Genomic DNA, 27,852 nt, shown 5'->3' with positions numbered 1-27,852 from the left:
CTGTGACCTCAGAGGCCAAGTCATAGGAGGTAACATCGCCTCTACTGGACTCTCTGACATATGCCATTGGAGTCCTGAACTGTCTTATAAAAAGTCTGGCTACTCTCAAGCCACCATGCCAGAGAGAACACGAAGACATAGAAGGAGAGAGGTGCCAAAGGATTCCTGAATGTTCCAGCTCCCAGTTGTTTGAGTCACCCCAGCCAAGGTGTCAGGTGTGAGTGAAGAATCCATTGAGAGGACACTAGTCCCAGCCACCATCTGACCACAACTGTAAGAGAAACCCTGAGTGAGTATTCTCTACCTGAGCCCCGTCAATTCCCAGAACTGTGAAAGACAATAAAAATAAATGCTTGCTATTGTTTTATACAACTAAGTTTTGGGTGGCAGTAATATTGGATTGGAACAGAAGGATAGGAGAAAGGCAGGGAGAAGGGGCAGAAGGGGCAGGGGAAGAAGAGAAAGAAAGCATAAGTTTTTATAAAAAATAAATTTTAGAGAGGTTTCAAGATGATGGTGTAGGTGGACTCTGAACTTGCCTCCCCCCATGGACACAACAAATTTACAACTACTGTGGGAACAATCACCCCTGAGAGAGAACTGAAAACTGGATAAAAAGAACTCCTGCGGGGCTGGCCTGGTGGTGTTGTGGTTAAGATTGTGTGCTCCACTTGAGCTGCCTGGGGTTTGCTGGTTTGGAACCCAGGTGTGGACCTACACATCACTTGTCAAGCCATGCTGTGGCAGGCATCCGACAAATAAAGTAGAAGAAAATGGGCATAGATGTTAGCTCAGGGCCAAACTTCCTCAGCAAAAAGAGGAGGATTGGCAGTGGGTATTACCTCAGGGCTAATCTTCCTAAGAAAAATGAACCCCTGCAATAAGGGACAGTCCTGACCGAGGTGGAAGAGGCAGAAATCTGGAGAGAAAAAGAGCCACCTTCCCAAGCTGCAGTGGTTCATGGCCAGCTGGGAGCAATCCTAAGGCACTCAGCCTTCCCTGGAGGACAAGGGGAACTGAGCAGGGGAGCATTACTGCTATAAGCATCCTTTGGACTCAGCACAACTGAGATGTGAGTCTCATAATAGCCAGCTTTGCTGGCTACTGACAACAATGGGAAATAGGCCCAGAAAAGCTATCAGACATAAGGTAGGAAAAAAGCCAGATTTTAAAGGACCCATGCACAAATTCACGCATTTCAGAAAGCAACCTAAAATCACCAGAAAGAAAGGTACACAGTCCTTTGGTAAAAAGAGACTCCCCTGATAGGCTCCAGGTGCATCTTGCTGAGAGGTGAGACCTCTCCAGGGACTGAGACATTGGTGGCAGCCCTTACTGTGACCACTTAGTAGAGGTGTGCTGATACAGACACTGGCAGATGCCATTTGAGTTCTTCCCCTGGACTTTTAGCTCAGGGTCTACCCACCCAATACAGTACTGATTTAATCCAGCTCAGCCAGGACAGGCAGCCTCCCTAGGAAATGGCCCCACCCAACAGCAAGCCTTTAGGGCAACTTGTGGGCCTCCTTAGGCTGGGTGCCCGGATCCTCTGTAGCTGGGCAAGTGGGTCTGCCTCTTTGGGGCAGGGTATGCACGAGGAGTGGGTGGAGTGTGTGGGACATTGGTGGAGTGTGTGGGGCCTCTGCAGTGGGGTGATTTGGTCTGCTTCAGGGGGTCAGGGTGTGCGCACAGGGCAGGACTCTGTTGATGGTGTGTGTGGCCCTGTGGGTGGTGGAGCTTTTCAGCTACAGAAGACTTGTACTTCTCAAACAGTCACACAGGGGATCCTTTCCACCTTCCAAAGCCTGAAACAATTGGGTGATCCTGTGCTTGGGGCCAGTCCCACTCAGCTGCAATCCTGAGAGAGCTGACAAGAACCTTGCAGCCCAGAGGCCTAAAACAATTGTAAGCCCCTGAGCCTAGCAACCAGCCACACTGGGTGCCTACTCATTTAACAGAAAAACTGCAACAGGAATGTGCTATTAGACCTTGAAGCCAACTGTGCTGAGGCTCCCCATGCCCAAAAAGTGACCGAAGGGTCCATAGCAGCCACATGCAGCTGAGCATTACAACCAGCTGGTTAGGCAGACAGCCTAGCCTCCCCAGGCACCTGCAGCAAGAGCAACCCTGCCACAACAGAAGAACACATGTAGCCCACACAAGAGTCACTCCTGGAACATTTGGAACTGGTGATGAGAGGGAAGAATACTACTGGGCCTCATAAGGCATCTCTTATATAAGGCCACCTCTCCAAGATCTGGAGACATAGCTGACTCACCTAATACATAGAGATAAGCACAGAGAAAGAGGCAAAATGAAGAGGCAAAGGAATATGTTCCAAGTAAGGGAACAGGAACAACCCCTGAAAAAGAACTAAATGAAACAGAAATAAACCATCTACCTGCCAAAGAGTTCGAAAAAAGTCATGAGGATGCTCACTGATCTTGGGAGAAGAGTGGATGGATGCAACGAGAACGTCAACAAAGAATTGGAAAATATAAAAAAGAACCAATCAGAAATGAAGAATACAATACTGGAAATGAAAAATTCACTAGAGGGACTAGATAGCAGAGTAGATGATACAAAAGAATGGATCAGTGAACTGGACAAAAGACTAGAGGGAATCACCCAAACTGAACAGATAAAATAAAAAAAGAGTTTAAAAGAATGAGAACCTCTGAGACAACATCAAGCACACTAACAGTTGTATTGTACGTGTCCCAGAAGGAGAAGAGAGAGACAAAGGGGCAGATAACTATTCAAAGAAATAATAGCCGAGGGCCAGCCCAGTGGCACAGCGGTTGAGTGCATACATTCCACTTCAGCAGCCCAGGGTTCACCGGTTTGGATCCCGGCTGCGGACATGGCACCCTGTGGCAAGCCATGCTGTTGTAGGTGTCCCACATATAAAGTAGAGGAAGATGGGCACAGATGTTAGCTCAGGGCCAGTCTTCCTCAGCAAAAAGAGGAGGATTGGCAGCAGTTGGCTCAGGGCTAATCTTCCTTAAAAAAAAAGAAAAAAGAAATAATAGCTGAAAACTTTCCAGCTACAGAAAGCACAGAGGACACCAAACAAGATAAACCCAAAGAGGCCCAGACCAAGACACATTATAATTAAAATGTCAAGAATTAAAGATAAAGAGAGAATTCTAAAATCCACATGAGAAATGCAACAAGTTACATACAAAGGAAAGCCCATTAGGCTATCAGCTGACTTCTCAGCAGAAACCTTACAGGCTAGAAGGGAGTAGCACAATATATTTAAAGTTCTGAAAGGAAAAAACCTACAGCCAAGAATACTCTACCAGGCAAGGTTATCATTGAGAATGGAAGGAGAGATAAAGGGTTTTCCATAAAACCAAAAATTGAAGGGGTTTATCACCAAGAAACCAGTTTCACAAGAAATGATAAAGGGACTTAGGTAATTGGGAAAGAGAAGACCACAAATAGGAATAAGAAAATCATCAAAGAAAAAAAGGCAATAAAATCACTGGTAAAGGCAAAAATACAGGAAATGTAGAAGATCAACCACCTATGAAGACAATATGAAGGTCAAAGACAAAAGTACTAAAATTGCCTATTTCCATGCTAAGAGGGCAATGGATACACACACACAAATAAGAGGCTAGATATGATATCAAAAACATAAAATGTTGGAAGAAGGGAGTAAAAGAATAGAGCTTTTAGAAAGAGGTCAAACTAAAGAGACCATCAACTTAATATAGATTGCTATACACATATTTTATTATATATGAACCTCATGGTACTGATAAACCAAAAACCTATAATACACAAAAAATTAAGAGAAAGGAACCCAAACATAATACAAAAGAAATTAAACCACAAGGGAAGAGAGCAAGAGAAGAAGAAAGGAATGGAGAATAACTACTAAAACATGCAGAAAAAAGTAACAAAATGGTAATAAGTACATACTTATCAATAGCTACTTTAAATGTCAATGACTAAATGCTCCAATCAAAAGGCATAGGGTGGCTGATTTGATCAAAAAATAAGACCCATATATATGCTATATACAAGAGACACACTTCAGACCTAAAGGCGCTCACAAGCTGAAAGTTAAGGAACGGAAAAAGATAATCCATGCAAATAGCAATGAAAAGAAAGCTAGGGTAGCAATACTCATATCAGACAAAATAGACTTTAAAAACAAAAACTGTAACAAGAGACAAAGAAGGACACCACACAATGATAAAGGGAACAATCCAACAAGAGAATTTAACAATTGTAAATATCTATGCACCCAACATAAGAGCACCTAAATAGATAAAGCAATTATTAACAGACAGAAAAGGAGAAACAGACAGTAACACAATAATAGTAGGGGACTTTAACACTGCTCTTACACCAATGGATAGATCCTCCAAACAGAAGATCAATAAGGAAACATTGGCCTTAAACGACACATTAGACTAGATGGACTTAATAGATATATACAGAACATTCTATCTGAAAACCACAGAATATATATTCTTTTCAAATGCACATAGAACATTCTCCAAGACTGATCACATAGTAGGCCACAAAATAATTCTCAATAAACTTAAGACTACTGAAATAATACCAAGCATCTTTTCTGACCACAAAGGTATGAAACTAGAAATCAACTATAGGAAGAAAATCAGAAAAGCCACAAAAATGTAGAGATTAAACAAAACGCAACTGAACAATGATTAGGTCCATGAAGAAATCAAACGAGAAATAAAAAAATATCTGAAGAAAAATGAAAATATGACATGCCAAAATTTATGGAATACAGTAAAAGCAGTTCTAAGAGAGAAGTTTATAGCAGTACAGGCCTACCTCAACAAACAAGAGAAATCTCAAATAAACAATCTAACAGTACACCTAAAGGAACTGGAAAAAGAAGAACAAACAAAGCCAAAAATCAGTAGAAGGAAGGAAATAATAAAAATAGGAGCAAAAATAAATGAAATAGAGAATAAAATATAATAGGAAAAAATCAATGAAACAAAGAGCTGATTTTTTGAAAAAGATAAACAAAATTAACTAACCTTTAGCTAGACTCTCCAAGAAAAAGAGACAAGGCTCAAATAAATAAAATCAGAAATGAAAGGAGAAATTACAATGGATGCTTTAGAAATACACAAGAATATGAGAGAATACTATGAAAAGCTACATGCCAACAAATTGGATAATCTAGAAGAAATGGATAAATTCTTAGAATCATACAACTTCCAGAACTGAATGAAGAAGAAATAGAGTATTTGAATAGACCAATCACCAGTAAGGAGATCAAAACAGTAATAAAAAACCTCCCAAAAAACAAAAGTCCAGGACCAGACGGCTTCCCTGCAGAAGTCTATCAAACATTCAAAGAAGATTTAATACCCATCCTTCTTAAACTCTTTCAAAAATTTTAAGAGGAGGAGAAGCTTCCTAACTCATTCTATGAAGCTAGCATAACCCTCATACCAAAACCAGACAAGGACAACACCAAAAAAGAAAGTTACAGGCCAATATCACTGGTGAACATTGATGCAAAAATCCTCAACAAAATACTAGCAAATCGAATACAATGATACATTAAAAAGATCAACACTTGGGTCCTGCCCAGTGGCGCAGTGGTTAAGTTTACACGTTCCACTTCAGTGGCCCAGCGTTCGCTGGTTGGGATCCCAGGTGCGGACATGGCACCGCTTGGCAGACCATGCTGTGGTAGTCGTCCCACATATAAAGTAGAGGAAGATGGGCATGGATATTAGCTCAGGGCCAGCCTTCCTCAGCAAAAAGAAGAGGATTGGCAGCAGATGTTAGCTCAGGGCTAAATGTCCTCAAAAAAAAAAAAAAAAAAAAAAAAGATCAACACCAATGATCAAGTTGAAAATATTCCAGGGATGCAGAGATGGTTCAACATCCACAAATCAATTGTGATATACCACACTAACAAAATGAAGAATAAAAATCACATACCTCTCAATAGATGCAGAGAAAGCATTTGATAAAATACAGCATCCATTTTTGATAAAAACTCTGAATAAAATGGATATAGAAGGAAAGGACCTCAACATAATAAAGGACATACATGACAAACCCACAGCTAATATCATACTCAATGGAGAGAAAATGAAAGCTATCTCTCTAAGAACAGGAACCAGACAAGGATATCCACTTTCACCACTCTTATTTAACATTGTATTGGAAGACCTAGCCAGAGCAATCACGCAAGAAAAAAAATAATAAAAGTGATCCAAATTGGAAAGGAAGAAGTAAAACTGTCACTATGCTCAGATGACATGATTTTATATATAGAAAACTCTAAAGAATCCACCAAAAAACTTTTATAAATAATAAACAAATATGGTAATGTTGCAGGATACAAAATCAACATACAAAAATCAGTTGTGTTTCTATACACTAACAACAAGGTAGCATAAAGAGAAATTAAGAATACCATCCCACTTATAACTGCAACAAAAAGCATAAAATACCTAGGAACAAACTTAACCAAAGAGATGAAAGTTCTGTACGCTGAAAACCAGAAAACATTGTTGAAAGAAAATGAAGAAGACACAAAGAAATGGAAAGATATTCAGTGCTCTTGGATTGGAAGAATTAACATAGTTAAAATGTCCATACTTCCTAAAGCAAACTACAGATTCAACGCAATCCCTATCAAAGTTCCAACAACATTTTTCACAGAAATAGAACAAAGAATCCTAAAATTTTTATGGAACAACAAAAGACCCCGAATAGCCAAAGGAAACCTGAGAAAAAAGAACAAAGTTGGAGGTATCACACACCTTGATTTCAAAACATACTACACAACTATAGTAACCAAACAGCATGGTACTGGCACAAAAATAGACATACAGATCAATGGAACAGAATTGAGAGCCCAGAAATAAACCCACACATCTGTGGACAGCTAATTTTCCACAAGGGAGCCAAAAACATACAACGGAGAAAGGGAAGTCTCTTCAATAAACGGTGTTGGGAAAACTGGACAGCCACATGCAAAAGAATGAAAGTAAACCACCATCTTACAGCATGCACAAAAATCAACTCAAAATGGATTAAAGACTTGAATGTAAGACCTGAAACCATGAAACTTCTAGAAGAAAACATAGGCAGTACCTTCTTCAACACTTATCTTAGCCTATTTTCAAGCACCACGTTTGATCAGGCAAGGGAAACAATATAAAAAATAAACACGTGGGACTACATCAAACTAAAAAGCTTCTGCACAGCAAAGCAAACTATCAATAAAATGAAAAGACAGCCTAACAATTGGGAGAAGATATTTGCAAGCCATATATCTGATAAGGGGTTAATATCCAAAATATATAAAGAACTCATACATCTCAACAACAGGAAAAACTAACAACCCAATAAAAAAATAGGCAAAAGAATTGAACAAACATTTCTCCAAAAAAGAAATACAGGCCAACAGGCACATGGAAGGATGTTCAACATCATTAACTATCAGGCAAATGCAAATCAAAACTACAATGAGATATCACCTCACTCCTGTCAGAATGGCTGTAATTAACAAGATAGGAAACAACAGTGTTGGAGAGGATGTGGAGAGAAGGGAAACTTCACACACTGTTAGTGGGAATGCAAACTGGTGCAGCCACTGAGGAAAACAGTATGGAGATTCCTCAAAAAATTAAGAATAGGACTACCATACCACCCAGCTATTCCACTGCTGAGTATTTATCCAAAGAACATGAAAACACAAATGCGTGAGCATACGTTCACCCCTATGTTCATTGCAGCATTATTCACAATAGCCAAGACCTGTAAACAATCTAAGCGCCTATCAAGGGACAAATGGATAAAGAAGATGTGGTATATATACACAATGGAATATTACTCAGCCATAAGAAATGATGAACTCCGGCCATTTGTGACAACATGGATGGACCTTGAGGATATTGTGCTAAGTGAAATAAGTCAGAGGAAGAAAGTCAAATACCATATGATCTCACTCATAAGTAGAAGAGAAAAACAACAACAAACAATCACACAGAGACAGAGACTGGATTGGTGGTTACCGGAGGGGAGGTAGGGAGCAGGGAGAGCAGAAGGGATGATTAGGCACATGTGTGTGGTGATGGATTGTAATTAGTCTCTGGGTGGTGAACATGACGACGATTCCTACACAGGAATCGAAATATAATGATGCACACCTGAGATTTTTATAATCAATGTTACTGCAATAAAAAAAAATTGACATCAGAGGAAAGAGTGACCTAAACAGAAATTTATCATATAAACAGCACAGACTAAAAGCTAAAAAATTGGCCCTGAGGACCTGTATTGTTATCCACTGCTGTGCAATAAATTATCCTCCAATTCAAAAAAGAAAAAGAACAAAACCAAAAAATAAATAAATACATTTTAAAAAATTACAAGGGGTAATGTGATTAAAATATGTAAGGAAAATTAACAAACATGCCAGTAAAGTTGATGGTAACTGGGAGATTTCTTTCACCTGGACTAGGAAGCTCAAATTTTCTTGAAATTGATAGATAAGGGTGACTATTTCACTCTTATCTTTGTCCAGTATTTTCCCTTGTAGAGATCCCAAACCAAACTGTATATTGTGAGATAAACATTGTAAAAATCAAGCATTTTTCTGCATATAATATTAAATTTCCTTAGAAAAAAAGATCTGTATATTTTATCTTGAGGGCCTTAAGTTAGAATGGTTTATGTTGCAATTGATAGAAAATCCAACTCAAAGTGACTCGCAAAGTAGGCAATTTATTGACTCACAATATTGAAGATCTAGCGGTGGGGCTGACTAACCTGTCGCAGCACTTCATCCAACATCATGCAGATTTGTTTTCTCTTAGCTCTTTTGGGGCCATCCTCAAACTTTACGTAGATATTTATGAACAAGAGAGGAAGCTCAATCAATGGGACAAAATTTCATGAGTATGATCGGTCTTATATGGCGATTTGTCATTTACTAGAACCATTACTTTCTACAGAGTAATACACTTTGAGCCTGGCATACCAAACTCACCCAGGCCAAGGGAATATGCACGCTTCGCAAGTTGGTCACTACAGTAGACTAGGATTTACCAGCAAAATAGTACAACAGAGTGAAGAAGACTCTGAGGGAACATCACTGAAGAGACAGGAGTTTGGCAAGGGGCAGGGAGTACCTGAAGTTGTCTCTCAGGCACGCACGGAGGAGAAGACATAATTTTCTTGGGGCTGAGTAGAAGGTGCAGCAAAATGGATTAGGCAAGCGTGGGATGAGTCCCTCCTATGGGGGAAATAATGTAATTTAAAAAAATAAATCAAAAGATTGCAACATTTGGTGCTCATGGCACTTCCTGGTTATGACCTTGGTCACTTCAAGTTATGATGTTAAACCAGCAACTCTGCTCCCAAGGTGGTATTCGCTTTCTTCCATTATGAAAGACTTGAGAAGCATTGTTGTAGCACTTCACCTTATGCCCTCCTCCAATAATAGGCTTTGATGTTGGTTAGTTTTTATTTCATAATCGTAAACTTAACCCTGCAATCTAGCTAGACTTGGTATAGGAAAACATGGAACCCAAAGAACTGCAGTGAGAGCCCAAAGATTATAGGAGACTACGAACAGATGGGGGTGGAGGGGTGCTCTCCTGGTGGTTAAGATCAAACATGAGTCAAATTTATTATAGTAGTCCAATGTGGTGACTTGCTGGGCTTGCCATTCCTGAACCCGAAATGCTCCATGATTTCCACAATATTCAAGCCCTCTTTTGGCTTGCCAAAGACCACAGGCTTTCCATCCAACCACTCAGTCTGGCAGTACAGATGAAAAACTGGGAATAGGCTTCTTAATTCAACAAAGATATAGCTCAGCTAAGGCTGAATCTGGTTGGGGAGAAGGGAGAGAGTGGATAGAGGGTGTTGGGAATTGATGTGACAGAAGAGTCATGTCTACTGGGGGAGGGACCATTCTCGCATTACAGACCCCCTTGAGAAGCTGATATAAATTCTACTAAAAATACACGCACACATGCAAAATCTCACACGATTTGAAGTTCATGATATCCTTGAAGCCACTCATAGATCTCTAGCCAGTTAAGAATATTTAGTGCACAAACTTTCAGGTATTTAGTCACATGAGGGAAAGTTACTTCCTTTTGTATATAAATTCCTATGAAAGTTTAGAAAGTGAGAAGTAAAAATGGGGGAGGAGAGGAGAAAGATGCTGTTTCCAGAAAGCCATAACATAGAAAAATCCTAAATCACGCTAGTACTTTTTCCCTTGAGTGTGGATAACTTTGAGAAGTCTATTATCAACCCCAGTCTTAAACAAAAAATCTGTTAAGAGAAAACTAAAATGTAATTTTCCCCCCTTTCATCATAAAGAAATATGTAGCAAGGATTATCCTCAACAGTGTTAACATACTATTGAACTTCCCCCAGGATTTAGACCATTGGAATGCATTTTGGATGCCAATTCTAAATCTTCAAAGACTTTTTAACTTCATCACCTTTTTTGACAATGTTACCTAAGCATTTAATACATTTCTCTAGTTTATTTTCCTCTGTAATTGAGCAGTCAGTCAACAGCTCAAGACCATTGAGCTTCCATCTGAGGTTAAAGATTTGTCAGTTTCAGCATATCTCATATATCCATTTCCCAGTGATTTTTACTTAAAAAAGGGCAATACAGAAAATATTCAATAAATTATAAATTCTGTTATACAAAAGATGGGCAAAACTGAACTGCTGGATGGCATCAGCTCCACCTGACAGTAATGTGAAATATTTGTCAGCTCATGTATGAAACTCCACACTTAATGTGTAGAGAGGGCATGAGTGTCAAAATACACAAAATTTTAAAACGATATTTTTTTTTCCTGACAAATCCTTTATTTCTCCACATTTCTTTCTTTATAGAATAATTTCATCATCAGGCTCTAGAAGAAGCTGCTTGGGTTCAAGTTCCTCAGCATTATTTTGAAGCAAAGCCCAAACATCAGCGTCAATTTATCCACAAATACTTCATTGTATACCTTTAAAGATAAGGGAGACTTTTCCAAACGCAGCCATCATGTCATTCATTATCATATCTAAAATATTAACAATCCCTTAATATCATCAAATAAGTAGTGTTCAAACGTCTGATTGTCTTGTACATTTGGACAAGATTGGCATAAGACTTGTACAAACTAAACACTAAGTTTAGTTTGAATCAGGATTCAAATAAGAATCAGAGATTGTAGTCGACTGTGTTTAAGACGATTTTTAAAAAATCATAAATAGGGTCACATCACACAAATTGTTCTGTAACCTGTTTTCCTAAACATGTACCTTCAAAAGCACTGACCCGTGATGTCATATGTCAATCATATCTCAAAAACAAACACAAAAAAAGCACTGACCAGGGCCGGCCCCGTGGCTGAGTGGTTAAGTTTGCGAGCTCCACTGCAGGCTGCCCAGTGTTTCATTGGTTCGTATCCTGGGTGCAGACATGGCACCGCTCATTGAGCCACGCTGAGGCGGCATCCCACATGCCACAACTAAGAATATACAACTATGTACTGGGGGGCTTTGGAGAGTAAAAGGAAAAAAATAAAATCTTTAAAACAAAAAAACAACGCACTGACCATTATTATTATAGGTTTAAAAAATTCTAGGTTTAATTTGTATTATTAATGCTAAACATTTTTTTTTCTGGCGGAGTATTCACCTCTCAATTTGTAAAAGGTCTTTGTGTATAAAGACTATTCTTTAACGAGTTGCAAATATATCTTCTGATTTGGGTAGGAATCTTTTGTATTTTTTAATTCCTTACAAGTAGAGGGGTAAGAACACAACTCTGGTGCTACACTATTGGGTTCAAAACCTGGATGACACTTTGAAGCGATAAAACTGTGGCAGGTTAATCAGCGCCTGTTAGATGTATGTGTATGGACAACAGTAACTACTTCCTAAGGTTTTTGTGAGGATCAAATGATTTTTTTATTCATATAAGTTTAGTTCATCTACCTAAAGTACTTAGAACAGTGCTCAGCACATATTAAGCTTTACGCAACTGTTACCTATGATTATGACGACGTATATGGAGTGACTGTATTTCTGCAGTCTTGTTTGGTAATCAAGAATTTGTTGGGGCTGGCCCCAGGTGTAGCAGTTAAGTTCGGTGCGCTCGGCTTCAGTGGGCTGGGTTTGCGGATTTGGATCCCGGGCATGGACTTACACCACTTGTCAGCCATACGTGGTGTCAACCCATATACAAAATAGAGAGAGACTGGCACAAATGTTAGCTCAGGGAGAATCTTCCTCAACAACAACACAAACGAAGTTGTTTAGAACTACTTCTTTATTTGAAAAATACATAAACCAAAAGTTTCCAACTTCTCGTACATGTCGAAAACTTTGAATAAAGATCTCTTGGATATAAAATATGGTCTAAATGCCTCAAAATTAATTCTATGATATGATATGATTCTAAAATCATACATATTTTGAAAGCCTGAAGTTTTTTTAATGGCAAAAAAACAGTACCACTAAGTTGAAATTTTTTATTTTGCTAAAATGTATGAACAGAACATAACAGTCCACATTTTATGGTTTCCAAACATTTCACCATTGATGATTTCCATAAGATGCTGTTGTCCTTAATAGTTCAGATGCCTGATCTTCTGTGAAAGCCCAACTTGCCTTCCCTTCTACCCATCAAATTAATTTGTCTTTTCAGAAGTCTTGCCGGATATTTTCTTTGTTTGCCTCTCCATGTTGCTGCTTAATTTGAAAGATTTCATTTTCTAACTGCACAATAGTCCTTTCAATCTCATAATTCTTACTGACGAGGGATACCCAACTAGAAAAAAAAAAAAAAAAAGGAAAAATTACTCAATGTAAAATTTCTCTTAGAAGATTTTATCTTATATACATTTTCAGCCAGGACATAATGGTAACCTTCACTTTTAACTTTCCATTTAAGAAAACTGAGGCATAATTGGGGGAAAGTAAGTAAAGGGTACATGGGACCTTTCTATTATTTCTTGTAATTGCTTGAGAATCTACAATTATCTCAAAATAAAAAGTTTAATCAAAAAAACCAAGCAAATTGTAAAGAGTGGAAGAGACAGGAAAGAGTAATGGAAGATATTATTTAATTGAATTAATAGAAAAAGAGGGAAAATAGGGCAGAGACAATAGTTAAAGAAAAATGGTGGAGGGAGCTGGCCCTGTGGCCAAGCAGTTAAGTTTGCACACTCTGCTTTGGCGGCCCAGGGTTTTGCCGGTTCCGATCCTGGGTGCTGACATGGCACTGCTCATCAGGCCACGCTGAGGTAGCATCCCACATGCCACAACTAGAGGGACCCACAACTAGAATATACAACTATGTACCAGGGGGATGTGGGGAGAAAAAAGCAGGGGTGGGGGGGAAAGGAGATTGGCAACAGTTGTTAGCTCAGGTGCCAATCTTTTAAAAAAAAAAAAGAAAGAAAAATGGAGAAATTTCTGCAACTGATAAGAAAAATACTATAGACTTTAAGGAGCCTTCCCCTTCCTCCACAAAAAAATCTCTAGGACAAATGAAAACACACATGTATATTCAGAAGATAAGAGCTTGAAGAAAAATGTGAGAAAATGCATTATAGATTGATAGCATGGGAAACATGGAGGTGGAAAGGAAGGTGGAATAAGAAGAATGATATGGGTGATGAGAGAGGGAAGGTAGAGAAATAGCAAAGCAAAAAAGAAAAGAGAAATGACACAAAAATTCATGATTATATTTAGGTATTTGTATAAACTTATTTGCGTACATGAAGAACATTTTAAAAATAAAATATATAAACAAAGGGGAAAGAAAACTGGGACACAAATTATCAAGAAAGTATGGAATCTCCCTCCTGCAAGAGTTAAAAAATAGACTTTTTTTTTCCTTTTAAAAAGGAATATAGGTAGAATCCTATTCAGAAGAGAAACAGTGGACTGAAAACAGGGCGCTCTAAAACCAGAATCAATTAGCAGCGGTTCAGTTTTCGCTGATAACTCTCTTACTGCCTTCCAAGCCCACAGGTCAGAAAGAGGCAGGGCAATGAAGAGCAGGATTCAGAAAACAGCCTTCTTTGACACTTGTGGCATTTGAATACTGTTTAAATCATACTGTTGAATCTTGACCTTAAAAAGTGCTAAACAATTTAAAAGATAATGGAATTGTAAATAACTCACGTTGACTCCATTTCTCTTAATTTAGATCCAGCTGTGAGCTGCATGTTCTTTCGCTGCCAGTTTAAATCTTGATTATGTTTCCTGTAAAAAATTATTTATACAACGCACCTAGATTTTATAAGATTAAAATCAACAGAAAAATCTAAAATCAATATAATACATCTTTAATTCCTTGAGAACAAGAGATATATGCAGTCATAGAGTAATTCCAGGAATTAACATTCTTCTAATTATCTTTCAACTACAAATTTCATAAAACAAGCTCACTGTGAAAAATTAAACACGCACATAAACAGATTAAAAATTGCAAGCCCCTCCTCCCACGTGCTGCTTCTTCTCCTTACTAACTGCGGCTTAGTTTTGGGAGGTGTCGTTCCAGACTCTTTCCTACACCACGTGCATATAGAGATTAGTTTTTTCACATAAATGAGATTATACATATTATTCTGCAACTTTTCCCTCTTCTAAAAGTGCCTTTTCAATGTCTGCAGTCTTACAAATTGCAAATGACCTGGTAGAGATGTTTTCAGACCTCAGGTCATTTCTCCCCAACTCAAGTAAGGCAAACCCAACAAGAGATGCTGGATAAAGCGTGGAGCAACTGTTTACTCTCATATGACTATAAAACAGTGGTTCCTTTTTTGTCTCACTCTATTTATCAAGGGTTCACCTAAACTTTATGCTAAAATAAGAGGAAAATACAATTTACCTTAACTTCTGGAGCTCTTTCTGTGCATGTTCAATCATATGAACTAGATTTCTAAGGAAGGAAAAGAGGAAAGTCAAATTAAGTACATTAAAATCTACCAGAACCAAGTAAAAGTGAACTATCTAGTTGATACAAGGTCAAGTTTTTCTGCTAAAAATAGTTAATTTTATTGAGCTCTCTGTGCCAAAAACAATGTTAGACACTCTATAAACATTAGCTAACTTAATTCTCAGAGGTAGGGTGTGATTATTCCTATTTCACATGTGAGGAAACTAAGCTTAGACAGATTCAGTAACTTGGTCAAGGTAACATAGTCCGAACTGAATTCTATTTCAGGTCTTTAAAACCCTCGAGCCCAAGCAGTTTACTGATACTCTGATTTTGTGTACTTACGTCACTTCTTAAACTGTCATCACTTCTTTTCCATGGAAAATATCTGATATGAGTACACTCATTTAAATCCTTTTCATCTCTATATTTCTATATCTACATTTATCTTGTTATTGTCCCCTTCCTGTCCACTGCTAACTAGAGAGAGAAGAAAACAAAACTGTTGTGGAAGGTTGGGATTCAGATTCAAGTCCAAGTCAGTCTAACTAGCACAGGGGGGAAGTTGAGTGACACAGAGTATACCATGTGATTATTATTAGAGAAGTGATTCAAGGGTTGATTTCAATCTCTCTTTTTCTTTTTTGCCGAGGAAGATGAGCCCTGAGCTAACATCTGTGCCAATCTTCCGCCACTTTATATCTGCGTCACTGCCACAGCATGGCTGACGAGTGGTACAGGTTCACAGCCAGGATCCAAACCCACGAACCTGGATTGCTGAAGTGGAGTGTGCCACACTTAACCACAATGCCACGGGGCAGGCCCCCTCCTTTTAAAAATATATATATAAAAAATAAATAACAGCTTTACTGATTTCCTCTAAGGCAGCAGAGAATCACCTGTAGGGTACATTTCAATCACACTGGCCCTACTATGATCTCACTCTAGATCCAAAATCATTTCCTGACTTTTGTGACTCAAATTTCCTGCTGCTCGCCTGAGTTTTTCTCCTATCTTTACTGACTGATTTCTTCACTAACTGCAATTCTCTCTAGATTTGGTCTTCTTCACACAGCTGTGCCTCTCCAAGCTTTCCTTCAGCTCTTCTCACTTTCCTTGACTTCAGCAATCACTCTATGCTGAGGTTAACCAAGCTTAGTACTCTATTCCTGACCTCTGACCATCAACAGGGAGCTTTTCTTCGCATTACCTCTTCCTGAAAGCCCAATTTATTTGTTGTCTTCTCCCTTCTTCCACCCTTCCCCTTAAGTATACAGGTCCCTCCTAAGTATTCTGAACATTTTTCTATTAAAACTTACTGCATTGTATCATGGGAATCAGAAGTCTTGGGTTCTAGTCCACACTCTGCCCTAAACAGCTGTGTCCTTGGATGAGTCATTTGACATCACTGGGGCTGAGCCTAGTTATTGTAAAATTGGGGGCTGACCCTGAAGGTTTCCCCTAAGTTCTAAGTACAGAATTTTCTCCTTATTAACAAAATACAAGACTGTACTATTTATTTATTTGTTTTTACTGAAGATGATTTGCCCTGAGCTAACATCTGCTGCCAATCTTCCTCTTTTTGTATGTGAGCTGCTACCACAGCGTGGCCACCGAGAGACAAGTGGTATAGGTCTGCGCCTGGGGACTGAACCTGGGCTGCCAAAGCAGAGGGCACTGAACCCAACTGCTAGGCCACCAGGGCTGGTCCAGGACTGTACTATTTTCTTAGCAGTCCTGCACCAAGACTTGCTTAGAACTAAAAGGTTTCTGCCCAGCATGATTGACACTCTCAAATTCTTTCATGAGGAAAGAAAACTTACTTTGATGAGACATAGTAACCCTCCTCTGGAGAAGCATCCATTGGGTCCGAAGGAGGCAAAACATGCTCAGGGGACAAAATATGCCATTCCAGGAGGAGGTGAAACATGAGTAAAGGCCCAGAGGCAGGGTACATGATAATTATCTGAGAGAGGACTAGTCTGGCTGGAGTGAAAGCCTAAAACTGAAGTATAGCCTTTTGCCTTGAATACCATGTTGAATAGTCTGGACCTTATCTTGCAGGAAATGGGGAATTATTAAAGGTTTCTAGGCAAGTTGAAAGCAATTTATTTTTTTCCCCTGCGTCCACGTTCTCCTCCATTCCTGGCATGTTCCTGCTCTCCTCTAAACATCTAAATCTCACCCCTTTTTAATAACCCTAATTCTGAATGTCCCTTCTCTGGATCTCCGTAGTTTACAGACCACAGCACACAATGCAGCACTTGCCCCCAGGCTGCCAAAAATGGACTACTAATTATTCGGCATAGAATATATTGTCTCTTCAACTAGATAAAGCTTCTTGAGGACAAGGAACACATTTTTCCACTTTGTGAAATACCGACATTTTCTTTGCTTGATCTGTCTCTTAAATTTCTTAATCGCTCTGACCCCATTTTTCCTTTATCCCCCTTGCAACATATTCACAAAAGAAACTGAACTGTTTGTTCTACTGTTTCCCAGATTCTAGATTTTGCCCACTAGATCCTTAGGCGACCATACAAATTTAAAACATAATTCTGAAAATTTGAGAAAAGGTATTTATCATTTGGTGATTTTGCTTTGTTTCAGGAAACACACACTATTAACAGTTTTATGCACATACATGAGGTTCAATGGCCTTTTCTCCTTAAATAATTAACAGAAACTCGGGGGATTTTAGGGCTCAAAGGGGTCACAGAGACCATCTAACTACCGAATTTTACAAATAAGGAAATTGAACCCTGGACAGATAACAAAACATAAAGCTAAAGCTAATTATATGGAACAGAAATAGGAGCTCAGCGGCTTGTTTTGGCACTTTGTTTCTGGGGTTAATTCCCTACTTACAGTCAACTCTCATTTGCAGATTCCATATTTATAAATTTGCCTACTCACTCAAATTTATTTGTAACCCCAAAATCAATACTTGCTGTGTTTTGCGATCATTTGCAGACATGCTCAGAGCAGCAAAAAATTTGAGTTGCTGAATGAGCACATTCCCAGCTGAAGGAGTGGAACAAGGAGACGCTCTGCCTTCTTGTTTCAGGTCTCATACAGAGATAACCAAAGGATGGAGTTTAATTTCCAACTCTGGCAAGTTACTTAACACTTCTGAACTTTGTTTTCTCTTTTACAAAATAAAGAAAATAGTATCTGCCAGAATGAGTTGTTTCCACGATTTAAGATTATAATTCATGTGAGATGTGTATGTGTGTGTATTATATATGTATATACACACATGTATACAGACACACATATCACACATACATATTTCTCCCAGGAGAAATGGTAAAATACTTGCTAATAGTACAGTATTTGCTAATTCGGTATTCAAAGCCACTTTATAGAACAGAACATGCAACTAATGAGAACTGACTGTATAAGCAATCCCCCACATTAATGATCACATTCTACCACATCGGGATTTGTAAATCAGACCTCAGGACTCATTTTATTACAGTATTATACAATAAACATGCTAGTTAGGTTTAGGTCCCCTGAGTACTCTAAACCTTTGAGGTGGGTCTCACAGTGGTGGCCTTTCAAATGGGTTGTAGCTCTAGGACATGATTCCAGCTGAAAGTCCAGCTATACTATTTTTATCCCACTCCCTCTATCCTACTTCCCACATTTTAAAGAAATACCAATGCGGTGGGTGGGATGGGTTAAAAAACAAAAAAAAAGCTTCTTACTCATTATACACTTTCCAGGCGTTGCATCCATGCTGTGACATTAGTTCCAGATTCTCAATTCGAACTGCCTGATGCTCTAACTGGGCCATAGAATTATTTACACATTCTTGCCATGCAGTGATGTCATTTTTCTGACCCGAGGAAGGGGCTGGAAGTTCATATCTGAAATTAAACAATAATAAAACCACATATTCCTCCAAACTTTTATATCCCTCCTCCCAAGAGAACGCCTCACAGGTCTATGCACACTGTAAAAACTACAGAAGACTGAAGATAAGACATAGATCTTACAATAATAGGAAACCTATTTATCCTAAGAAACAATCAATTTACAAATGAGATTTAGCATCATTACGTATAGTAACAAAAAACTGTTCACTTAAATGTGAACTGATTCAGTTAGCTATGGTACAGGCATACCTCATTTTACTGAGCTTTGCTTTATTGTGATTCAGATACTGCGTTTTTCACAAATTGAAGGTTTGTGGCAATTCTGTGTCAAGCAGGTCTATCAGTGCTATTTTTCCAACTGCGTTTGTTCACTTTGTCTGAGTGTGTCGCATTTTGGTAATTCTGGCAATATTTCAAACTTTCCCATTATTATTATATTCATTATGGTGATCTGTGAACAGTGATCTTTGATATTACTATTGTAATTGTTTTAGGGTGCCACAGATTGTGCCCATATAAGACGGCGAACTTAATCAATGTGTGTGTTCTGACTGCTCCACAGAGCACAACCACTCCTTTGTCTCTCTCCCTCTCCTTGGGCCTCCCTATTCCGAGACAAAATAATATTGAAATCAGACCAGTTAATAACCCTACAATGGCCTCTAAGTGTTCAAGTGAAAAGCAGACCCACACATCTCTCGCTTTAAATCAAAAGCTAGAAATGATTAAGCTTAGTGAGGAAGGCATGTCGAAAGCTGACACAAGCTGAGAGCTAGGCTTCTTGTGCCAAACACCTGGACAAGTTGCGAATGCAAAGGCAAGTTCTTAAGGGCAATTAAAAGTGCTACTCCAGTGAACACACAAATAAGAAAGTGAAACAGCCTTATTGCTGATATGGAGAAAGTTTTAGTGGTCTGGATAGAAGATCAAAGCAGCCATAACATTCCCTTAAGCCAGAGCCTAATACAGAGCAAGGTCCTAACTCTCTCCAATTCTATAAAGGCTGAGAGGTGAGGACGCTGCAGAAGAAAAGTCTGAAGCTAGTGGAGGTCGGTTCATGAGGTTTAAGGAGTGAAGCTGTCTCCATAACATAAAAGTGCAAGGCGAAGAGGCCGGTGCCGACACAGGAGCTGCAGCACGTCATCCAGAAGATCTAGCGCAGACAATTAATGAAGGTGGGACACTGAACAACAGATTTTCAATGGAGACAAAACAGCCTTATATTGGAAGATGCCCTCTAGGACTTCAACAGCTAGAGAGGAGATGTCAACGCTTGGCTTCAAAGCTTCAAAGGACAGGCTGAGTCTCTTATTAGGGGCTAAAGCAGTCGGTGACTCTAAGTTGAAGCCAATGTTCATTTACCATTCCCCAAATACTAAGGCCCTAAAGAATTATGCTAATCTACTCTGCCTGTGCTCTACAAATGGAACAATAAAGCCTGGATAACAGCACATTTGTTTACAACATGGTTTACTGAATATTTTAAGCCCACTGTTGAGACCTACTGCTCAGAAAAAAAAATTCCTTTCAAAATATTACTGCTGACAATGCACCTGGTCACCCAAGAGCTCTGACTGATGGAGACATACAAGATTAACGTTCTTTTCAAGCCTGCTAACACAACATCCATTCTGCAGCCCATGGATCAAGGAGTAATTTCAACTTTCGAGACTTAATATTTAAGAAATACATTTCGTAAGGATAGAGCTGCCATAGATAGTGATTCCTCTGATGGATGTGGACAAAGTAAATTGAAAACCTTCTGGAAAGGATTCACCATTCCAGATGCCATTAAGAACATTCATGATTCATGGGAAGAGGTCAAAATGCCAACATTAACAGGGCTTTGCAAGAAGTTGATTCCAGCCTTCGTGGCTGACTTTGAGGGGGGTTCAAGACTTCAGTAGAGGAAGTAACTGCAGATGTGGTGAAAATAACAAGAGAACTAGAATTAGAAGTGGGGCCTGAAGATATGACTGAATTGCTGCAATTTTATGATAAAACTTTAATGGGGGAGGAGTTGCTTCTTATTGATGAGCAAAGAAAAGTGGTTTCTTGAGATGGAATCTACTCCTGGTGAAGATTGTTGCAACGACAAAGGATTCAGAATATGACACAAACTTAGTTGATAAAGCAGCAGGAGGATCTGAGAGGACTGACTCCAATTTTGAAAGTAGTTCTACTGTGGGTAAAATGCCATCAAACAGCATCGAATGCTACAGAGAAATCGTTCATGAAAGGAAGAATCAATCCATGCGGGAAACTTCATTGTTGTCTTATTTAAGAAACTGCCACAGCCACCCCAACCTTCAACCACCACCACCCTGATGAGTCAGCAGCCATCAACACAGATGCAAGACTGTCCACCAGCAAAAAGATTACGACTTGCTGAAGGCTCCAGTTGATGGTCAGCATTTTTCAGCAATAAAATATTTTTACATTAAGGTATGTAATTTTCTTTAGACATAATGCTATTACACATGTAACAGACTGAGTTTAGTGTAAATATAACTTTTACATGCACTGAGAAACAAAAAAAGTCATGTGATTTGCTTTACTGCGATATTTGCTTTATTGCAGTGGTTGAAACAAACCCACTATCTCTCTGAAGTGTGCTTAAAGGATTCTTATATTGGCTATTAAATGACATTACTGAAGAATACTTGGGCCAGCTCGGTGGCACAGCAGTTAAATTCACGCGTTCTGCTTCTCAGGCAGCTTGGGGTTAGCCGGTTCAGATGCGGGGTGTGGACACGGCACCACTGGGCAAACGCCATGCTGTGGTAGGCATCCCACGTATAAAATAGAGGAAGATGGGCATGGATGTTAGCTCAGAGCCAGTCTTCCTCAGCAAAAAGAGGAAGACTGGCAGCAGTTAGCTCAGGGCTGATCTTCGTCAAAAAAAAAAAAAAAAAAAAAAAGAATACTTAAAACATTAAGATGTTTGTAATATATTAAGGGGAAAAAATAGAATACAAAAAATTATGCTATAACTTTTATAAAACACACCTACATCCATACACCCTCCCACCCATACACCCACACTCCTCTGGAGAAAAAAAATGGGAAGGGATATAATAATTCTTTTGGACCTCACTCTTATTCTCTCTCTGTATACTACCCAATCCTTAAACACTGCCGATATAGCCAGCAAATCCACTCTTCATAAATCTCAGTTCATTACTGAGTTACTAAAAACTAAGTTTTAATTTCCATTTTAACATTTTTTACTAGATACGTAAAAACTCCAAATTATTCTTATGAAAACTTGAGCGATATGCAACTGGCATCAAGAAATAACGAACTGGGGCCGGCCCCCTGGCTGAGTAGTTAAGTTTGCATGCTCCGCTTAGCTGGCCTGGGATTCAACAGTTCAGATCCCGGGTGTGGATCTACGCACCACCCATCAAGCCATGCTGTGGTGGCATCCCACATAGAAGAACTAGAAGGACCTACAACTAGGATATACAGCTATGTACTGGGGCTTTGGGGAGGAAAAAAAAGATGAGGAAGATTGGCAACAGATGTTAGCTCAGGGCCAGTCTTCCTCACAAAAAAGCATACCATCGGAAAACTATTAGAAATAATCAACAATTACAGCACGTTGCAGGGTACAAAATCAACTAACAAAAATCAGTTGCATTTCTATACTCTAATAACAAATTAACAGGAAGAGAACTCAAGAACACAACCCCATTTACAACTGCAACGAAAAGAATAAAATATCTTGGAACAAATTTAACCAAGGAGGTGAAAGACCTATTCAATGAAAACTATAGGACATTACTGAAAGAAACTGATGATGACATAAAGAAATGGAAAGATATTCCATGCACACAGACTGGAACAATAGACATAGTTAAAATGTCCATACTACAGATTCAAAACAATCCCAATCAGAATCCCAATGACATACTTCAGAGAAATAGAACAAAGACTCCTAAAACTCATACAGGGCAACAAAAGACCACGAATAGCTAAAGCAATCCTGAGAAAAAAGAACAAAGCTGGAGGCATTACAAGCCCTGACTTCAAAATATATTACAAAGCCATAGTAATCAAAACAGCATAGTACTGATACAAAAACAGGCACACAGATCAACGGAACAGAACTGAAAGCCCAGAAATAAAACCACACATCTACGGACAGCTAATCTTGGACAAAGGAGCTAAGAACATACAATGGAGAAAGGAAAGTCTCTTCAATAAATGAGGTTAGGAAAACTGGACAGCCACATGCAAAAGAATGAAAGACCATTATCTCATGCCATACACAAAAATTAACTCAAAAAGGATCCAAACCAGCGAAACTCTGGGCTGCCGAAGCAGAGTACGTGAACTTAACCACTCCGCCACGGGGCCAGCCCCCTATTAAACATGTACTCCGTTACAATTTACCATTCCTTTATTGTTGGGTCTTAAAATATTTTCCATTAAAAAAAATTTTTTTTTAAAGATTGGCACCTGAGCTAACAACTCTTGCCAATCTTCTTTTTTTTTTTTATTCTTCTCCCAAAGCCCCCCAGTATACAGTTGTAGATTCTAGTTGTGAGTGCCTCTGGTTGTGCTATGTGGGATGCTGCCTCATCGTGGCCTGATGAGCGGTGCCATGTCCGCACCCAGGATCCGAACTGGTGAAACCCTGGGCCGCCGAAGAGGAGTGTGCGAACTTAACCACTCGGCCTTGGGGCCGGCCCCTTAAATATGTGCCATTTTTAATTAATGGCACAAAGAATATCTTTGAACATTAACACAGGACTATTTGAACCACTATTACATGAAAAAACAAATACACAAAAACAGATAAAATTTTTTTTTTTTAACATTTATTTTAACATGGCTACAGCAGTTTTACTGATAAATTAAAGTTAACAATGATTTAAACTCAGATGAACCCAGAAACAGGACTTACCGTTTCATACTGAGCAATTCAATCGGTTGTCGAGCAGCCAGTCTTTCAAATTCATTTCTCACTATGTCGGTCTGATATATGAATCAGAGAAAAACTTATTTCCAAACTCATATCAACAAATTGAAATTGACAATCACCAAATAGGTAGTGAATCTAACCTACTTATTTATACTTTATACGATCCATTGTAAAGAATCATTTCCCTTCCTCCAAGTCCCCTCTGGGTTAAATGATCTCTAGGATCTGGAGAAAACACAGACAGACAGACAGACAGACAGACACACAGACAGACAGACAGACACACACACACACACCCACATGTAAAGGGGCCCACAGAGAAAAGTATTAATCCTAGATCAGTGGCTCTCAGTCCCAGCTGCAAATGAGAATAAACTGGGAGCTCTGAAAACAATTCCAACCCCAGCCACATCTCACCCCTATCCCCCACTCCCATTTGATTATTCTGAAGTGGGCACTGGGCATGATTATAACTGTTGTTTTTAACCCACCAGTTGATTGTAAAGTGAAGCCAGTGTTGAGAACTAGAGATCTAAGTATTCACTGGGAGTAGGGGAAGAAAAGAGAGGACTTGAACTTAAAATAATTAGCTTTAGGGCTATGAGCCTCAACTTATACTTTCTTTCTGGTCCTGGCTGCTATTTTCACATTTTATTCATTGCAAAGAATTGAGAAGGGGGGGAAGGGGCAAAAGGAACTGGTTCTGCTAGCTGCTCTAACAATTTTACTATTTTCAAAAAAATGTGGTGTAAATTAACTTCTTTAGGTCCAATGTTTTGGTCAATATCTTATTCCATTGGGTTCTGCAGATTTCCCCTCCTGACTATAAACAACTGCTCAAGTGAAATATTCATTTACAGCAATATCTTAGTTATCCCACATAATTTCAATTTTTCAAGGGCTTCAGCTATCTTAACAATTAGACTAAAGAGTAAGCAAAAAAGGCCTTCCAGAAGCCCACATTCTTTGTTTAAAAGTTTTACAGCAACCATCTCTTATTGGAGAAAGCCTTTTTTGGACTATGGCTGAGTTACAAGTAGCTCTAAGAACATGTGATAATCTAGTTTCCTGCAGAAAACCAGGGCCTTCTAGCTAGAAGGCTATGCACAGTGACAAGACAAGGAGTAACAACTAACAATTAGATAAAAAAAACTATAAAAATGCACTACAAGCAGTCTTGAGCCATGTAACACAGGAGCCCTTACCTAACGCACATGGCCACTAAGTGACAGACCTGGAATTTCAACTTAACTCTCTTCGAAGACTGAGACAACACTGCTAGAGCTAAGTCATGAAAAGAGCTCTAGGTATGTCTGGCACACAGTAAGCATTCATTAAATAAAACTGCCTTAGAAGCTCTTCGTATATTCAACTGATAAATATTTAGGTGCCTACTGTGTGCCAGCCACTGTTCTAAGTGATGAAGATACAGTAGTGAAGAAGACAAAAAAGACCCCTGCCCATGGAGCAGTCTCATCTCAGAGCCTTCCTCAACCATCCTATCTAAACAATCACCCAGTCACTCCAAATCACATCACTACTTTAATTCTCTGTATAGCTTTACTAATAAGCGGATATTCTGTGATTTATTTGTCTGTCTCCACACTCTAGAATATAAACTCCATGAATATGGACCTTGCCCAATATCTGGCATAGAAGAGCCCTTCATAAATAGTTGTTAAATGAATTAATGGAAGAACAGTTTCAAAGGCTGTTTGAACAGAGGTCTTAAGCAAATTAGTTAGCCTCTCTAAGCTAGTTTCCCCTTTAAAAAACTGGGACAAACATATAGTTCACAGGGCTGTTTTTAGGACTGAGATAGTGAGCCCAGTACACTATTAATTTCTATTATAAAAAAAAAATTAGTAACTTCAGTATACTAATTATAAAGAAAGGAAGCATATGTTGTATTTAAGAGAGCTAAAAATGCCCAAACTGGTTAAAATATTTAAGTCTGTGATTGAATGCAGTTATCTGACACTTTCAGAAATCAATCTAATAAGGAAGCATTACTGTGCTCAGTTCTTACTGTGGTAACATCTACATCTGGGTAACAACATTTAGAAAAAGCACGGGAAAATATCATATCATAGGAACATCTCTCTCCTACTTACAATTTAACCAACATTTTTTTCATGTTACTTCAATATAAATACTGCGTTTTAATAACAGAATTCTTTCATAAATAAGTGGTTACCTACAATGGGGGAAAAAGCCCAAACATGTAGGTACTGAAATGCTTAAGAGAATTCATTAATCTAGATACCTTACACTTAAGTTACTTGACTAGACCCTGAATAGTCTCTTGGGTACACTTCTGGGCTACATATTTAAATGGTGTATTACTTAGGTATGGTTTGTCTCGCCAGTCATTCACATACATCCGGTAAATACGTAGGCTTAGATACAACCTCCGCCCTCCAGTGGTTCTCAGAAGCTTAGGTAATCAGACGTACACATTAAAACACCCTAGATCACCTGTTTTAGAATGGACCTTAGAGTATAAAGGATCCCTTTGAGAACTGACGCAAGGAACCTATCTCGGGAAAACGTACAGATTAATTTTTGCATTGTTAGGCAGTTCACAGAGCCCCGGAAAGTCCTCCTTTAGGCGTCGGAGTAAGAACCCCAGCGGAGGCTATCTACCTAGCTGTTTTCAACGGACTGGTAATATCTATACAACAGGGCAAGGAATAGCTAAGCAAGCAATAGTTAAAGCTGGAATTCAAAATTCACTTATACGTGGCTAAGGCGCTCAATCCAAAATAAAGATTCACAGGATCCTGGTGCATATGCTGGGCTCAAGACATCACACTTACTTCAAAAGCAGAATAATCCGGGGCTGTCAGGTAGCTCAGGTAGTTCTTAGTAGGTCGGTATCTGCGAGTTTCCTCCTCCACCAGCGCCGCAGCCTAAGAACGAGAACAGGGCCAGGGTAGAGCCAGCAAATTGTAAGGGGCCTCTTCCAGCACTAAGGGCGAGCGAGCGCTGAGGCAGCAACACAGGCACCGCGAACTCACCGCTTCCCGCACCCCAGGCGCTTCATAACCTTGGTCAAAATACGGCAGCGCGTCCACCACAACCTCTCCGGCCACCAGACCCGTGCCCGCCATTCTCAGGTTCGCATGGGTTTTTTGAGTCTGCGCAAACTCAGGCCCAGTGAATTACGCCTGCGCCCACCACTGACGTAAGCCACGACGCCTGCGCATTGGCTTTGCCACATGCTCAGTTGCTAATGATGAAGGCACGCTCGCCCAGGCGCTAGGAATTGCCCGGCCATTTTGTTTTGGTCGGACGTGACGTCACGTCTTGGTTTTCTGATGTCTGCGGAACGTCTCAATTTCTCGTCCCCGCTTGTTCACCTTTTTCCCTCCGACTGGCAGCAGTTGGGAGAGGAGTTGCGACTTTTGGTTTCCTCCTGGACGCTGCTATCTGGGAGGGGAATCCTTTAAAACTTTGGAGGGAACTGGCTGCAGGATTTGGCGCCGAGGGAGAAACTGGTTTCCCACTTCAGCTTACTCCCCTCACCTTCCGACTTCTCTCCTTAAACTTCACTCCTTTGTGCCGGGCTTCTCTCCCCTTCCACTTCCTTTCTGTACCCCCTCTATTTTTCGTTCTTGGCTCCCTGAGAACCCCTGCATTGGGTAAGTGCAGTTCTTTCACAGACTGTAGAAGTAGGCGTCAGCCTTCAGGTAAAGTTTCGAAGCTCTGGGGTCTGCGTAACGAAAGGAACCAGATCTACCTCCAAGGCGAAATTTGTAACAGCTCACCAACCCTAATTTTAAAAAATCCTGTCATTTTGTCGTCAGGGCGTATGTAAAATACAATCATTTTGCCTTTAAAACTTCCGTTAATAGAGGAGCGCTCGGCACTGCCTCCCAGCCACTCCTGCTGCTGCCGCTGCACTACCTGGTCGGTGGCTCCCAGCTCCCTTTAGGACCAAATAGGGTAGTCGGACTATATACACGCTGTCCGGTTTGCAATCCTAAACCCAGGCTTTGTCTGCCAAGAGCCTGGAAATGTTGGCCAGTATTAAGCCTGGTTAATCTAGGATCGATTTGGGTTATCTTTTAATCTACCATTAGATATATGTGCTG

The 27,852-nt window shown here is 39.5% G+C and overlaps 1 protein-coding gene and 1 long non-coding RNA gene across 2 annotated transcripts; one reads left to right on the top strand and one right to left on the bottom strand.

The window, feature by feature from the left end:
• The first annotated feature begins 65 nt into the window (after positions 1-65).
• On the top strand, positions 66-12,463 carry LOC139081648 (uncharacterized). Its single transcript, XR_011536804.1, has 2 exons — positions 66-289; positions 10,897-12,463. It is a non-coding gene; the product is annotated as an uncharacterized lncRNA (long non-coding RNA).
• Positions 12,305-27,852, bottom strand: BCAS2 (BCAS2 pre-mRNA processing factor). Its single transcript, XM_008522834.2, has 7 exons — positions 26,776-27,852; positions 26,575-26,667; positions 23,738-23,808; positions 18,655-18,816; positions 14,894-14,944; positions 14,185-14,265; positions 12,305-12,823 (listed from the first exon to the last, which is right to left on the bottom strand). Exons 1-7 carry the CDS (start codon positions 26,866-26,868, stop codon positions 12,697-12,699), a joined length of 678 nt encoding a protein of 225 aa, XP_008521056.1. The 5' UTR covers positions 26,869-27,852; the 3' UTR covers positions 12,305-12,696.

This window comes from Equus przewalskii, unplaced genomic scaffold (genome assembly GCF_037783145.1).
Source record: "Equus przewalskii isolate Varuska unplaced genomic scaffold, EquPr2 ChrUn-13, whole genome shotgun sequence".
NCBI lineage: Eukaryota > Metazoa > Chordata > Mammalia > Perissodactyla > Equidae > Equus > Equus przewalskii.
The sequence above is the reverse complement of the archived record's forward strand: the minus strand, read 5'-3'. Positions and strand labels throughout refer to the sequence as shown.